The sequence below is a fragment of the Myodes glareolus genome, chromosome 10 (genome assembly GCF_982192425.1).
Source record: "Myodes glareolus chromosome 10, mMyoGla1.1, whole genome shotgun sequence".
Classification (NCBI taxonomy): domain Eukaryota; kingdom Metazoa; phylum Chordata; class Mammalia; order Rodentia; family Cricetidae; genus Myodes; species Myodes glareolus.
Window position 1 is genome coordinate 76,043,428 of NC_142035.1, and position 16,473 is coordinate 76,059,900.

General features: G+C 41.2%; 1 protein-coding gene across 1 annotated transcript in view; it reads left to right on the forward strand.

Moving 5' to 3' along the window:
- Pdhx (pyruvate dehydrogenase complex component X) overlaps positions 1-16,473 on the forward strand; it is a 60,914-nt gene that overhangs the window by 17,430 nt on the left and 27,011 nt on the right. The window contains exon 3 of the mRNA XM_048443630.3: positions 13,838-13,938. Coding sequence (XP_048299587.2) covers positions 13,838-13,938 — 101 coding nt within the window. The remainder of the gene's footprint in view (positions 1-13,837; positions 13,939-16,473) is intronic.

Below are 16,473 nucleotides of genomic sequence, written 5' to 3' on the forward strand. Positions count from 1 at the left end.
TAAATAAAAGCTTTCCATATTGGTATATGGAGTTTTCTGGCTTAACCATCTTTTTTCACTTCACATGACGGTGAACGCGTCAAGGCTTTCCCTTTCAGCATTGAGTCCTTTTCATGGGAAGTTGGGAGGTGCTTTCATTAGAAAGAGCAAATAAATAAGAATATAAGGAAAACTCTTAAAGAAACACCTGCAGCAGTGTAGGAGTATAGTTACTGGGCCCTAAGGCTCTGAAATTAAAACTGTGATAGGTGCTTCAAAACACAGACTGGTGGAGCTGGATAGAAAATGGGGCAATAAATACAGATGTTTTGAGTTTGAAAACCATACAATTTTAGATTCATTGTGTTGTGTCAAGACTAAATTACAAATAAGTCAGATACCATATAAATATTTGTTGCAGATACTAGGAACACACTTGATAGATTCCTCTACAGTTGATAGTATTGTAAATTCCCTGCCTGTCAGAATCTGTAGACAAAAATGGAAACAAGTATTAAATTTGCTGGGAAAAAAATAATTTTGTAGAGCTTGAGAAAGTGCTTAGCAGTTAAAAGCACTGGCTGTTCTTCCAGGGGAAGAACTCAGGTTTGAGTTTCAACACTCACGTGGTAGCTCACAACTATCTGTAACTCCAGTTCAAGGGAATACAACTCTTTTTTCTGGCCTCCATTGGCACCAGGAACACATGTGGTACACAGGCATGTGTGCAGACAAAATGCTCATCATAATGATGATGGCGATGATGATAATGTGCCTGTATAACAGAAAACATTGTAAGCCAAATAAAAAGAATCTAGTGACAAATTGAAAAAAAGAATATTTGTGGTTTATATCATGAATTATAAGTACTCCTAAAAAATTCAATATATAAACAGGTGGGTCCAGAAGAAAGGTTCTAAATTGCTCTAATGTGGGTCAAAATATGTTTACTGATAAAGTAAACAAGTAAGTGCTACGGAAATAATCATGTTTCTCTGTTATATAGAGATATGGAGACAGTTGACATTTGATCTGTGGCTGGAACAGTGGAAGTGGGTGCTCTCAAATACTCAGAGGGCAAAATAGTCTGAGCACCAAGAATCTACAATTTCTAGAAAGATTACGTTTATATTTACTCTTTGGCCCTGTGACCCTATATCCAGGGACTTTTCTCAGTGTTATACTAGTAAGAATAAGACAAAGCACACCACACGTAAGGCTGTTTATCACAACTCCATCTGTTTACAATAACAGAAAATGAAGGCAGTCCAGAGGGTGGTCAGGATGAGAGCCATTGGTTAACTTCTACGGTGTCTGTAACTGCATAGAGAAGTAAAGAGTATCTCCTTTTCATGTGGAGTGATGGCCAGGGGAAAATAGCAGGGTAGAGACGAGGGTAGTGTGGTTCATCAAAAGAAGAATGATAGTACCCAGACTTCAGCCGCCAAGACTGGATAGAGTCAGTGGTAGAGCCCTTCCTAGCGGAGAGGCCCTGGGATCAGTGCCAGGGAAAGGATAAGCGAAAAGCATAAAAGCAGCAAGTGGTTGTGATGGGGAGTACGGGGCAGGTGTGTGTGGGTGTGGGGAGGGTAACAGAAAGGCCTGAAGGTAGATTTCTCTGAGTATAGATTTGCTTTTCTCCTTGACTTTGGAAAAATACATATTTTGCGTGATCTTATAACAAAATTAAAATGTAAAAAAGCCCTAATGTTGAGTCAGATTGAAACAGGTGAACCTGATCATCTATCTGGTTGCAGGGAATGCTGTTTTAAATGTCAGTGAAGTTGCCTATAAATACCTAATAGACTAGCTAAAGGAGCTCCAGAAACAATCCTGAGGGTGAGTGGCTACACTATGATGGTTGGATTGGTGGTATGAATGGCAGGCTCATATGTTCTTTAGCAGAATAAATCAAAGGAGTAGTTGAGGTCATGGATCTGGGGACCTGGACTTTGGTGTGGGTCATAGACAAAATCGATGAACAAGAGCAGAGGTTAGAGAAAGATCCAGTGACAGTAATTTTCAAGGCCTTTTCTGGAAATGTGTAGAAACAAGGACCGATCTAGAAGTCATGAGCACTACCATAAGGCCTCACACTTCAGTCTGTTAGGGGCCAGTGCCCACTGCAGTGAGTGCAGCTCCAGGGAGCATGGCTGCTGCCAGAGCAGGAAGTGTGCTCAGGAACTGAGGGCACGAACTTAAGAGGGCATTTTATAGGAGCCAAGGATGGGGTAGTTTAAGGATCACTATGGATGATGAACAGTGTTTGAGTGTGCCTTAAGTGTGTTTGAATCCTACGTTCTCAGAAATACTAAACACCAATAGTAATTGAACAACTTCAGAGGATTCTAGGAAATTAAGTCATTTTAAACTAAGTCATATTAAACTAATAATAAATGGAAATACTCAACTATTCCTTCCCATCTTTTCTCCGAAGGTAACTGGTGTGGGAAGTCCTTTTGTCTATGTATTACTTTTATTGGTTAATGAATAAATCTGTTTTGGCCAGTGCCTTAGCAGACTAGGGCAAGGCGGGAGTTCCAAGCAGACAGAGGAGGAGAGAGTAGGCAGTCAGAGAGAAGCCGTGTAGCCACCAGGATGGACTCCTATGCTGGAGCCTGCTGAGATTTTGTCAGTAGACCACGGCCTCGCAGTGATACACAGATTGATAGAAATGGGTTAATTTAAGATATAAGAGTAAGCCAGAAATGTGCCTAAGCTACTGGCCAAACAGTATTGCAGCTAATATAGTTTCTGTGTGATTATTTCGTGGTCTGAGCAGCTGAGAGCAAACAAGCGGCTTTGCCTACAGATAACCACATAATCAATAAGAAGAAATGTCTCATCATTGGCATACCTCAGCTGTTAAAATTTTAAAGTCTTTCTGATGTCAGTGTGTCACTATTTTGCAGTCTGTTGTAAAACAGTAGATGTAGCTGTGATTGCCAGTGACCACCATCATGGTGAGAGGCAGCCTGGTAGTCTGGGCTTCCTGTTGTTAGGGAATGTTCCCCACCTCTCATGGAGTAGTCCTGCCAGAAAAGTCAACTCAACTTGCTTAATTTAAGCCTGCCATGTTCAGGATACCAGTAAGAAGTGGAACATGTTCATAACACCATGAAGAGTGGTCAGTAACCCACAGACAGGAATGCTACAGGCCAGTTTCTTGAACATATAATTCAAGAGTGGTGTGCAGAGAGGCCAGCCTAAATCATAAAGACCTAAGAGACTAAGGCTGTGCAGACCTTGTTTTGATTACGATCCAAGCAGACAGAAGAGGCGTTTAAAAGCGGGCAGGATTTGGAGTTTAGCGGTGCTGAAGTTCTCTCCAGGAGCTAGGGCTGAACAGTTGTGGATGACATGTCTGTGGTTAGCTCTGAAGACACTGGTGGGAGCTCTGAGCTTAGCCACAGAGAGGGTGAAACAAGACTGCTTATGAGCCTCTTGATGATGGGACTTCCTGAACTTTCCTTGCCACTTTTGTGTAAGTTTGAAAATCTGTAATGATGTATATATTTTAGAAGTCATACTTAGTACCTCTGGAATATATGCTAAAGTGAGAAACCTCTCTTTAGTTTTTGAAAGCATCAAATGAGTTTGATTGTTGGTGATACTAAGTTTCTAAGAATGCAAGATGCAAAACTGTCTTTAAAGTTGTGCTTGTCTACTGTGTGCAGCATGGTGCTTAGAAATGAAAGACAGAATTTCTAGACCAAGGAGATGAGTGTGCTGTGGCTCTTATGACAGACAAGGGGGAAGATACCATGGATGTAAAGGGAGTCTGGGAAGACTCTGTGTTCAGAACCCCACCTTCCTTTTCCATCTTTTTGTCATGGTTCCATTGGTAGAGTAACCCTTCCAGATACTGGCCACTGGCCAGTGTCTTACTACGCTGTCTAGCCATCCTCCCTCCTCTTTATTCATGCTCCAGCATTCGAAGGAAAGAGGACAGATCTTTAGTCTGTATTCAGACTCACTAGGTATACAGAGGTTCATTCTCTAGTATTTGTCTTGAAGGCTGGTCAGGCAGGTGTTAAAAGAGGACAGAGGAGGAAAGAGCAAGTAGCTCGCTCTGGCAAGACCTTTGAGGTTGTCCCCATGTGATGTAGATGTCCAATCGAGTATTCATTGGATATAGTGTATGCAGCGTTGAGGGCGTGGACAGAGATTCCAACTCTTGTAGTTATGTTCAGACTCCTGGAGGTCTAGCATTCTTAACGTCACTGCTGCCCTTGATGATAAGTGTGGAGACCAGGAAGAGAAATATGCTGGCGTCCAGCAGGATTCAGGTTCCAAAGAGGAGGTGTGGAGTCTGCAAGAGGATGGAGGCTACTACACAATATGAGGGAAATCAGATGGCTGCCCATTGCACCTTGTATGCTCTATAATCGCACAAAGAATTAAATGGGAGGGAGTATGTGAACTGGATTGAGGAAGCTGACTGACCTCGACAAGATAATAGGTACCAGTTGTATATTAATGGGAGGGTCACAAATTCCTCTTGCCAGAGATAAGAATGACTCCCTTTTTAATAAGCAGGAACCCATTTCAAGATCCTGAGGGAGTAGGGACTTTTTTCTAATGCCTGACTTTGAGAAAGACTTTCCTCTGGCGTCCAGACACTCCATTATAGAATATTGCTTTTTTTTCTTTTCTTTTCTTTTTTTTTTTCTTTTTGGTGTGGCTTAGTTTATCCAAATAGCTAAAGCTTAAAAGTGAGCAAAGATGGCGCTAGACAAACATTACTGTGAACCTGAGTAGACTTTAGAAATTTATAAATCTTGATTATCAAAAATGTCTTACTTATCAAACATCTTATCTACATTTCTAGCAGCCTGGTGTTAACTAATATGAGAGTAGGCATGGTATTCATGCCATATGGTTCCATAGTGGCAGGGATTTCTTTTTCCCAAAGAATTACTTTGTTTAAAGAAGCTGCCATTTTATACATTCTCATCCTTCAAAGTCCTCACAAAGTTTCCCAAAGGAAAAGGCACCGAGAACTCCCGTAACAAATGTGAAGGTTGGTAAAGTGAAAGTAGAAGTGTGCTGGGGAAGTGTGATCCACACAGTGAGAGTGCTGGAACTTTAGAAGCAGCCATGGCCACCATGGGTTCACACTGGAAATGAGCTTGCCAAGTGAACTTGGTGACTTAGGACAGAACTGCATTTCTTTTAAAAAAAAAAAAATCTGGGTACTAAGAAAGGCAAGAATCTGCATGACAGACTGGGCCTCACAGCAGATCAGGCTGGAATGGAGGTAAGAAGTATGTCATATTATGGTTGCTGGGTCTTGGATATTACACTTGGCTGGTACTGTTGCTTAGCTCTTTTCATTTATGGGGAATGTGTTTGTGTGTTAGTATGTTTTCTTCCCTGGTTCTGAGCAATTTGGGTAGCCACTGTGCACAGTTAATTAGTGAACCCTTGGGTAGAACCAGAAGCCTGGAATGTAGCAGAGATCCTGGAAGGCACTACAGACAAGCTCGTCCCTATAGAATAAATGGACCTAAGAAAAACCCCCAAGAGCCCACCCAGAGCGGGAAACAGGAAGTGGAGCCGTGTGCCATACTGGGCCTGAGCTGTGGTCTGGAGCTGCCGAGAAGAGGGCAGATATTTGAGCAGGTCAAGAGGTAGGAAGAAGGAAATGGGTTAGTTCAGGCTTGAATGTGGTTGGTTTTGAGATCCTTGTTAGACACTGAAGGCAAGGTGCTCAGTGTGTTACAGGAATTGACGTTCCAGCGCAAGGTCATTAGCATATGGGCAGAGTTCGGTGCTGTGTGACAACACAGTTATTGTTGGTTTTGGCAGTTTGTGTGGACTAAAAATGCCCATTCCCTTGAAAGTTTGCTCTCATGAACTAACCTTATGAAGTCTTGGGGTTCAAATTTGCAATACTTGGGATTTTGTAAGTGAGAACTCACTGGCCAAGGCAAAGGGTCCTCAGCTTTTAATACCTTTAAATTATCTGGTCAAATCCACCCTGGTGGTACACAGCTTTTAGTCCATGTGGATTCCAAGGTCAAGCCCCATTTGCTGAGAACTTGATCCCAAACTTAATGATGTGATCAGAAGCAGACATCTAGGAGCGAAACCTAGTAGGCACAGCCAGCAGCAAGGCGACACCTACCTCCAGGATCTGCCCCTACTTGGAATTACTAAACTCAAAATGCGTGAATTTTAATTTATTAAATTTATAAGAGAAGAAATTAAAAATGCTTTGCAAAATTTATATCAGGCAGAGAGAACATTAATTGGAAGTTCTTGTCATGAAAAGTATTGCCCATAAAATTAGAAAATATCATTGAAGATTGGGTGAGAGTGTGATAAGTCATAACTGAACAGAAGATTTGTGAAGCACGCAGGGAATTAAAGCTATGGGAGATCAGAAGGAGAAGGCTAAAATGAGACACATCCAGGAGGGCTAAAGGAGAAGGTGGAAGACAGAAAATGTTCAAAGAAACATTTGATCGTGCTTTCTAGAACTCCGTGAGTTGTGTAAGCCAAAGCCAGTGCTTCACTGAGGCCCTTGGAGGACTGGCTCTGCATGGCTGCTGCATCTTTAATTATCAGTGCCTGAGAAAGTTACACGTTTATAAGTAATGTGATCCATGGGCATCTGTTTGAGCTTTTTTCCCCTCGTGACTTAGGTCTTTGTCTGTTCCCATACTCATTGCTGCAAGATGTTGGCACCCCTAAATAGTGATTCAAAAAGATTAAGTTCCTTCACACTTGGAGAATTTCTAGACCGGTAGCTGTAAGTGTTGCAGCTCACGGGCAGTCTGATGAGGTGCTCCCAGTGGAGCTGGGCACTATGATCCGGAGGCAGGATGAGTGCGGTCAGCCTCTGCTCAGCTTCTCCAACAACGCACTCCTTTCATATATGACAGACAATGATATATTTTAATCTTCGGGAGCATATCTCCCTGCAGTTTGCTCTTAAAATTCTGTATTAAGCCAGCTTGCATGTGTGGAAGGGAGTATTGTTTAGTAATATATTGGAAGTAATAGAGACCATTCTTAATCCTTGTTTCTTGGTAATTCAGGAATCATTTAGAGATTGTTGCACTATGATCTAATGTGCTAAGTGTAATACATCTATAATAGCTTGGTTAATTCATTTTGTGTTGAAAATAAATTTATATTCTGACAGGTGGTTTGTATTCACTGTGTTGGTTTGGTAGTGAGGTCTTTATTGACAATAGTCACTATGATTTAAAGCAGTTACTTTAGTCTTAAGCCACATAAGAGGGATGAAATTGCAAGGGAAGACTAGATAACGGTCTGATGCCCTGTCAGCCGAGTGTGATCTTCAGAGGCTTTAAGGTTCCTAAAAGCCTGAGGCTTTGTAATTGCAACCACCCCCAAGCATGCTCCTCTGAGTACATGTATGTTAGAAGCTAGAGGGTGCAGCAAGGTGAGTCCTGCCCTGAGATTCACGTCTGTGTACTGTGCTTGCCACTCTGGGAGGGAGTTAACTGAATTAAATCTTGGCTTCAGAATTCTAGCAGAACTCATTTTCATTTTATTTTCTAAGTTAAGTTGAAGAAAAGTAAGATAAGAGCTTATATGTAGCATGATCAATAAAAATCCAGAGACAGACACTGGGGTTCAATCTGAATGTCAGACAAGCAAACCAGCCAGCTGCTGGCTTTTACCCCTACCTCAGTCCGAAATGGCGATCCTGCCTCCAGGAATCTCAGAATGAGACTGTGCCTGAGATCCATCTCCTCCCATTTTATTATCCTCTCTAAGGCTGGGATTGTGTACCACTACTGCCTGGTTTCTATGGCAAACTAATGTGGCTTCTGGGATTAAACATGTGTGTCATCACTGCCTGGTCTATAAGACTGACCAATGTGGCTGTCTTACTTTCTGAACTTCAAGCAAGCTTTTTTTATTAAAATACAAATGAAATGCCACTGTACATGTAAGTTAGCTCCATCTTTTGAATGAGTGAGTCAGAATAGTAGTTTTGTATTTTATATTATATTTATTTTCAGTCTATAAAAATGGAATAAAACAACATAGAATTGGAGAAGGTGCTTTTACAATGTTAGTCTGTATCCACGTTTCCAGTCTGTTGAAAGATGGGTTGAGCTGTAATCCCACCCTTACTGAAAGCTTCCTATTGGGATATGTTTCTGTGTTTCTCCTGTAAAGTGAGCATCGTTTCTTTTCCCTCAGTTGAAAAGTCAAGTGTATTCTAAAGATTCTTGTTTCCCACTTTTTGTAAAAATTTGTTTTCTGCTCTGTGGTGAAGCTCTGTGGACTAAAACCAACCTGAGATGATTGCACAGAAGCCAGGGCAGTGCCTGGTTGGGACAGGGTGAGTGGGGAATGTGATTCTCCGGAATCCACCCTCACACTCTTCCTTACCTCGTGTGACACAACTGTGAGAGTGTCACACACTTCCGTGTAAGGCATAGATAGTCTGCACCTACTGTAGTATTACTTTGTAAAATTCAGAAGCGGAGGTTCTGAAGGTGTCTGAGGAAGCTTCGTTCTTTGAGTAGGTGCTGCTGGAGTCAGAGTGGATTGTACTGCAGCAGATGCCTTGGCTTCTGTTTGTCTTGCTAAAGTGGGGAATGTTGAAAGGCGAGTTGTTCAATATAGCACTATCTTGATAGTTCTATCAAGGAAATACTTTACCATAACAGTCATCGATTTTCGGCACTCAGTTCCAGAAAGGTATGGATGATGTGGCCGTTTCCACAGTTTAGAGCATCTCTCACACCAGAGACACCAGGTGTCTGATGCAGCCACCTCCTTCCTAGCCCAGCTCTTGTCAGCCTGATTGTCCTGTCTTTAAAGTTTGCTTTTTCTCGATGTTCTATAACAAAGAAAAAATAGGCTTTTTTGCTTTGACTTCTTTTTACCAACCTGGTGACTCACTGTAGCACTAACAAGCACATTCACACTTGATCTTCACACTTGCTCTACAGACAACAGCCGGCTGTCCTTCACACTTGATCTTCACACTTGCTCTACAGACAACAGCCGGCTGTCCTTCACACTTGATCTTCACACTTGCTCTACAGATAACAGCCGGCTGTCCTTCACACTCATCTTTGAAACAGATGTCTAGTCTTCATTTTTGGTAGAACAAAATTGTTTCGTAGGAGGCAGGGGATTGTGTTTGTTAATAAAATAAACATCACCATTAACAATTTTTGAGACATGTTTAAGAGAGAGGGATGCTTCTGTGGACCTCATCCTCAGTTCTGCCAGCTGCCCATCTGGACAATGGACCAGGATGATGCTGCTGGCTTCGGTGCCGGGGAATGGATCCCGGGTGGACCTCTGCTCTGGCCCCTCCTGGGACCCGCACTCTCACTCCAGGTCCGCTCCACCTCCAACACAGATGGACCAGGAGGAGATGGACCAGGAAACAGAGGAGCTGCCATCTTCTGCAGCCTGCAATGTGGCTCTGAGAACCTACCTGTGAGCCTCAGCTAAGAGTGACCCACTAGAACATAAACTGCTGGGCAGAACTGAACACTTTATTGTAGCCAATGCTTTCTTAGTGCCTTCCATTCTTGTGTGTGTGCCCTGTGAATTGTGTGTTTAGATGACAGACTATGGAATAAGGAGGGAGGCTGCTTCTTGATTATTAATAGTTTATTAGCTAGAAATATATCTACAACTTTATTTTTATCAGAAAATGTTGCAAAATATTTAAAGGTCTATGTGAATTTGTTAACATAATATTCCATTTATGATTTTTTTTCATAGTCACACATTCAAGTCTTCCTGGAAGTTGGAAGATAGATAACTTGATGGAGATTGTTTGTGTCTGGGATTGGAATAAACTTTCAGCTGGGCTTGGCAGAAGCACCTCGTCACTACTCTGCCAAGCAGCCCAATGCTGATCAGTGATGGAGCCCTGGGTTTGGATCCTTGGGACTCATGACTCAGTCTCAAATGTCCTGTGTCCACTCAGTGATTATCGCTAGAGTTTCAGTCTCGTGATCATTAGGGACAGCGGTTCCTCACATGATAATTCAGTCTTAAGCTCCCCTGTGGTTCAGCGGCTGACTGGCTTTTCTGTGTCCTGCTCTGTTGATCATGTGCCCCTTGGCTCTCATAGCTCATAGCCTGACGTGAAGAGAGATGTGGCTTTAAAGAGAAAGAAAGGGAATATCTTGTCAGATGTTACAACTTGCTGCAAATCAAATATTATAACCAGGTAAATGTAAAGAACAATTAATATTTTCCTTATGAGGAACTAACGATTTCTGAAGTTTTTTTTTTTCTAAAGCATTTTGATCTGAAGTTAAGTGGGGGGGGTGCTGGCCTGTGACTTGGGGTGGGCTGGGGTTGTGAAGAAACTGTGACTAGGAGCTAGGAGAAAGTAGCAGCAGCAGGAAAGCATTTTCTGAGGCAGTTCGTGATTCTTTTTGAGTTAGCAGAGGATCAGAAACACCAGAAGTGACTCAGAAACTTACATGGCTGAAGTAAATTTGTACATGGTTCCTCAAAAGTTGTTGGAATTTAAATGAGATTGAAAAATGGTACAACATTATTTCATCCTTTTTCTTTATGGCCAGGGTTTTTTGTGTGCATCTAAGAATATCTGGAAAGTTTGCTAGCCTAGTCACTTCTCCCATTGCTCCAACAGTAGGGGCCCCCTGGAAATCGAGCATCTTTGACTCTTTCAAAGCATCTGTGATTAAAAAACAACAACAAACAAGATGCACATGGAAGGCTGGGGCAGCAGGGAGGTGTTGCAGGAGGAGGCCGCTTGTTCATCCTGGCCACCTGGAACCAAAATAGCCAAACAGAAACTATATTAATTAAATCACTGTTTGGCCCATTAGCTCTAGTTTCTTATTGACTCTTACATATTAATTAAACCCATTTCTAGTAATCTGTATATCACCACATGGCTGTGGCTTACCGACAAAGTTTCAACATGTCTGTCTCTCTGACTTCACCCTTCTTCCTCCCAGCATTCAGCCTAGCTTTCTCTGCCTACCTAAGTTCTGCCTTGCCATATGTCCAAAGCAGTTTCTTTATTCATTAATGGTAATCACAGCACGCAGAGGGGACTCCCATGTCAAGGAGGGTTGTGGCAGCAGGGAGGGCTGGGGCAGCAGGGAGGGCTGGGAGAGAGCTGGGCCTGTGTTTTTTATTCAGCTTTGGTTTTGGTCTGTCTCTTCTAAGTCACATTTGCAAAGATATTAGTTTTGTATTCATTTTGATAATCTGCTTATAACAAATGATTTTAATTTATGTTTGTTGTGATTACTTATATACGAGGCTGGTTTCTGTAATTTTTTTAGACATTTCTCTTTTTATTTCTTTCTACTAGACAATCATTTTGATGTTTTCTTCTTTTCCTGAGTTTTGAATGTTATAGATTTTATTCGTATTTTTAAATCCCTGTTTTGCCAGTTGAACATGGAGTTAATTCAGTTTCTTTTTCTTCAGCTATACCAAAGTTGTGAGCACAGTTAGCACTCTCCCTAACCCTTCCCCTTAACTATCCTGTTAGCTTTTGGAGTTTGTTTTCACTTTTTAAAATCCCCAAGTGCTGCAATTTAAATGGGGGACGGGGATTAGCCCCTTCCGTGGTGACTTGTTTCTTGTGTCCATCTTTCCTGCCCGTTGTCTACCTGCCCTGTTTGTGTCTGCTTTCTTGAACTGCATCTTTAAGGGCTCTTTAAAGTAATCACTATTAGTAAATTTTCCTACACTTTATGTGCCTAAAAATACTTAAAAATTCATTCTTAATTTATGATTTGGCTGCATCTCAGGTTCCAGACACTTTTTTTCTTCAGTGTGAATGTTACTCCATTGTCCTCTGATTTTGCAGCAGCTGAAGTGTGCTCCCAGTCTGTTGTTCCATTGAGGTAATCTGTTTTTTCCTCTGATAGCTTTTTAAAATGTTTTTTCTATTGTTCCTGGTTACAGACTCTCTGGTTAACAAGTGTGAATTCATACTTAGACAGTCTAATACTCTTTTGTTCCCTGCTGAATTTTTCATCAAAGTAAAACATGTGTAAAATTGAAGCCCATTTAATCTTATGTATATAGTTCCCTTGTTCGGAGCCTCTGCCCATGCCACAAGACTCTTTATGTACCATTCTAGTCAGTAGAACCACTCAGAAATGACAGCCATCTATTACTGGGAACCACATCTCGGGAGTGGTGTCTTCACAGCTGCCCCCTACACATCCTCAGACCACTCTCCCCAGAACCCCTGAGAGAGGCATCACCTCTCAGACTGGCCCTTTCCTGCTTTCCCCTGCTTTAAGTTTTGTTTGTCCTTATTAGTGTTGTCAGTGTCTCTTTTGTTACCATGCTTCGGCTGTGTCTCAGTGGTGCCTTAATTCAGTGGCTTGAGCTCTTTCCACAATTTCTAATTGTTTTTCTTCTTGACACTATTTTGTTTCATTTCTATGAATTTTAAAAAGATTTCTTGTGGTTGTAATGGCTATTTTACCTCAAAATATTTATCTGAAAGTATTTGCTACAGTAGCTTGCTTTCCTTCCCTCCCTCCCTCCCTCCTTCCCTTCCTTCCTTTCTTCAGATTTATTTATGTATACAGTGTTCTGCCTGCATGTATACCTGCAGGCCAGAAGAGGGCACCAGGTCTCATTATGGTTGGTTGCGAGCCACCATGTGGTTGCTGGGAACTCAGGACCTCTGGAAGAACAGTCAGTGCTCTTAACCTCTGAGCCATCTCTCCAGCCCCTACAGTAGCTTTTCTAAAATTCAGTTTCTGTTCCAATTATTATGTATTTTGTTTTCATAACATTAGATTTCTTAATGTGTTTGAGAACCTTGTTTTGTGATTTGCTTTCAAGTGGACAGTGTTTTGTTGTTTCCCTCCTGCCTGTTCACCACACTCTGGTTTGGTTCGTGTTTTGTCTTCAGGGGTAGCTTGCCGCAACTCATGTTGTCGAGGTGAGAGCATCGTATCTCATAATCACAAGCCCTGATTGGTCATTCTGCCAGCCCCCCAGCATCCCTTCCCCTGCTTCTCAGCCCAGAAACCTGCAGTCTGTGGTGTTGGCTCCTGGCCATATTTTGAGTTTCATATCTTTTCTGTTGCATAGAAATGGTCTTCGTTGCCTTCACTGATGTGTTTTATTTTCCGTATGCTCTTATGCTTTGTTCATGCATGCTGTGTAGTACTATTAGGGCTTCTGAATTTGCCCTACTGTATTAACCAAAAAGTATTATAAATGATAAAAGGTCTCTTTGAATGGAATAGTCAACTTGTACTGAGAAAACAGAAGAGCACCTGAGATTCAGACAGATCAGGAATCCAAGGCTATCCTTGTTGTCTACTTAGTCTTAGCACGGACAACATCAAACTTCATTTCAAAAAACAAATATAAGAATAAAGAGACATGGAATCTTTATCCCAGAGAAGAAATGCATTTATTATCTCTATAAGTATGAATTCATTTTTTAATCTTCGTAATCATTTTTATTATAGCAAATATACTTATAGAGCTTTTAGAAGACACAAGACATCCATACACATGTACAAACACACATTGGGAACTACCTGTGTTTCCATAACTCAGAATACTTTGTTATTAATTTATGTTGTACACATGCTTGTATTATTTTTCATATTTAAAAGAACAAAACAAAGCTGGCAAGATGGCTCAGGAGGTTAAGACACTTGCCTCCAAGCCTGATGACCTGAGTTTGGTTTCATGATTGAAAGAGAGTACCAACTCCCCAAAGTTGTCTTCTGACCTCCACACATGAGCTGTAGCTTGTGTGTGTGTGCGCGTACGCACACACACACACACACACACAAAATTATAAATAGAATATAATTTAAAAAATTTTCAAGAAGCAGAACAACAAAACGAACCTTGTTTTGTTTTTTAGGTGAAGCTGTGAGTGCTGGAGACTCTTTGTGTGAAATTGAGACGGACAAGGCGGTGGTTACCTTAGATTCTAACGATGATGGCATCTTAGCCAAAATAGTGGTAAGACACAGATGTCTTTCTTTATGTACACTCCTTAAATAAAGCCACTCCTGTTTGTCTTGTTATCTACTGTATAATACATTTTAAATTTACATTTACAGTCTAAATCTAGGGGAGACAGTGTTCTAGTACCAAAATTAAGTAATTGCCTTTTCTCCCCTAGATTTTTTTTGTCATGCATATACTGGTTGTAGGATAGAATTTTAGCCCATTTATATAGAAGCAAATAACCTAACCAGCTCAAAGCTGTGTGTGGGTAAAGCTTTACTCTTGGGCTGTGCTGTGAGCTCACTGTAGAGCCCATCGGGTGTTGTCCCTAGAGCAGAGAGTTGATAGTAACCGAAAGGTGCTGCCAGTTCTGCATGACGTATAATGAGTAGCAAATTCATTTTGTTGGTGTCTTTCTCTTAGAATATGGAGATCATCTAAGTCATGCAGCAGTGGGGAAGATTAAGTGTGAAAATACAGAAGTGTTTACTACAGACTTCCGGTAGTGCTGCTTTATCCATCAGTTCCACTGTTTACCACTGTCTACTTGGTTCTTGGGAACTAGTAGTCTTATGTCATATTGGTTGATTGAGACTGACTGGGCAGTGAGTATTCATTTTGCCCTCTACAACTTGAATTGCACAAGCAAACTGCCTTTCTGTTGGCCATCCTTTGTGGATAGGTGTTTGGCTTGTCTCTAGGTGAATTGGTATACCCCACTTTTATCTGTTCTGTCCACACGCACAGTACTTTAGGAGTTTATCCTCTAGTTTGGTGTAGACATTCCTTCTGTCCTTCGTGTTCCCTACTATAGGATGGTCTTGGTGTTTAGTTGTGCTAGCCTTTGATGTTTTATTCTTAACACTGTAGGAATTCCAACATCTATTCCTTGCCATGTATTTTGTCAGCAGCCTGGTTAAAATACTCCGAGGAACATAGAGTTAATGCACTTGAAGGAAATGTGAATTGAAGGGAAAATTTTTTTTTCTGTCTTTATAACTGGAAAAATCCATACCAAAAGTCATTTTCTTAATAATTTTACAGTATTTTGCAAAAGAAAAAGATTATTTAGTTTACCGTATGCCTCAGACTACACTACATTTCCCTTTACATGCTTTTGGCGGCCTGTGCTTGGCTGCAGCTCCAGTTGTTTGGCTGTGTAAGTCTTCCATAATGATAGCATTTTCCACTCAACTGCTCAGTAATGCATTTCAGATTGCCAGTTGTTCCAGTGGGTCAGTAGTGTCTGTTCTTCTGGTTCCAATGCCTTGAAAATGGGCAGAAAATGGATACAATGGATGGCTGCTTTAGTGGCAGCTATTTTTCCACCAGAGGAAAGATTGTATGTAGATTTTAGGCCTTTAATGTCTTTAGTAGCATCCTAATGCTTTCTCAGTAATAGCAACAATAAGCTGTATATTGCTGCCAGCATGCAGTTTTACCAGGCAAATGGAAGCAGGAGCCCCTGAGGTGGTATTTTTAGTCCACCCTTCTCTGTCCAAGCAAGAGCTATGCCTTTGCCTTTCATTGTGGAAAATCTTCATGTTAGAGAGCATACTAAAATGATTTGCTAGGAAGATGCACAACAGGTTTTGTTTTCAGAGTTAAGTAGTTAAATAGTTGAGCTTATGGAAGATAAGGCTGCTGCTGAGTTCATCCTGCAGCTCCCTCACTGCAGCGGGCAGCCGTGTGTGGCTGGAGACCTTCACAGAGTGACTTGTGCTCTCTTGGTGATTAACTCCTCATCCCGGGGAAAGTTCTGGGTTCTTTTGCCACACAGTGCTATCTTTTAAATAGTGTTACAGTTTTTGTATCCAAAGTCCATTGAAATAGGAAATATTTATTAGATTTTAATTAGAACCAGAAGATGCTTAAATGTTCCTAATATGTTAATTCAGAATAAATACTGTTGATATGATTAATTTTGTGTTCTAGTTCCAGTTTATTTCACTTAGTACAAGGACTTTTAAAATTCCTTGAATCAGCGTAAGTTGTGCAGAAATTTTAATGATTATACGTGTGGAATCAGTCATCAGCTTAGACTTCAGGTTAGTATTCAGTAGATTGGGCTTAGAGTCACATATTAAGAGGGTTTATTAGAAGTTCTCTGATCTTGCTTTCATAATATTTAGTTTCTTATGGCAAATATTACATATATGCATATAATCCATATATATAATTAAACTTTCTATTTTCTAATTAAAATATATTTATTTTATGTTTATACTTGTGTACATGCATGAGCACTTGCTATGATGCTCGTGGGGCAGTCAGGGACAACTTGACTATCCATCTGCCATTTGGATTCTGGAAATTGAGCTGAGCTATGTCTCACACCATCTCACTGTGTCTCGGCCATCTCTCTGATTCCATTGGCAATTTTCCATAGTAGTAGGTGTGTGTGTGTGTGTGTGTGTGTGTGTGTGTGTGTGTGTGTGCAGGGAGGGAGCAACACCTCTACCAGTTGTGATGGTGCACGGCTGTAATCCTAGCACTTGGGAAGCAAAGACAGGAGGATCAGGCTTTCAAGGTCATAGTTGCCTATGG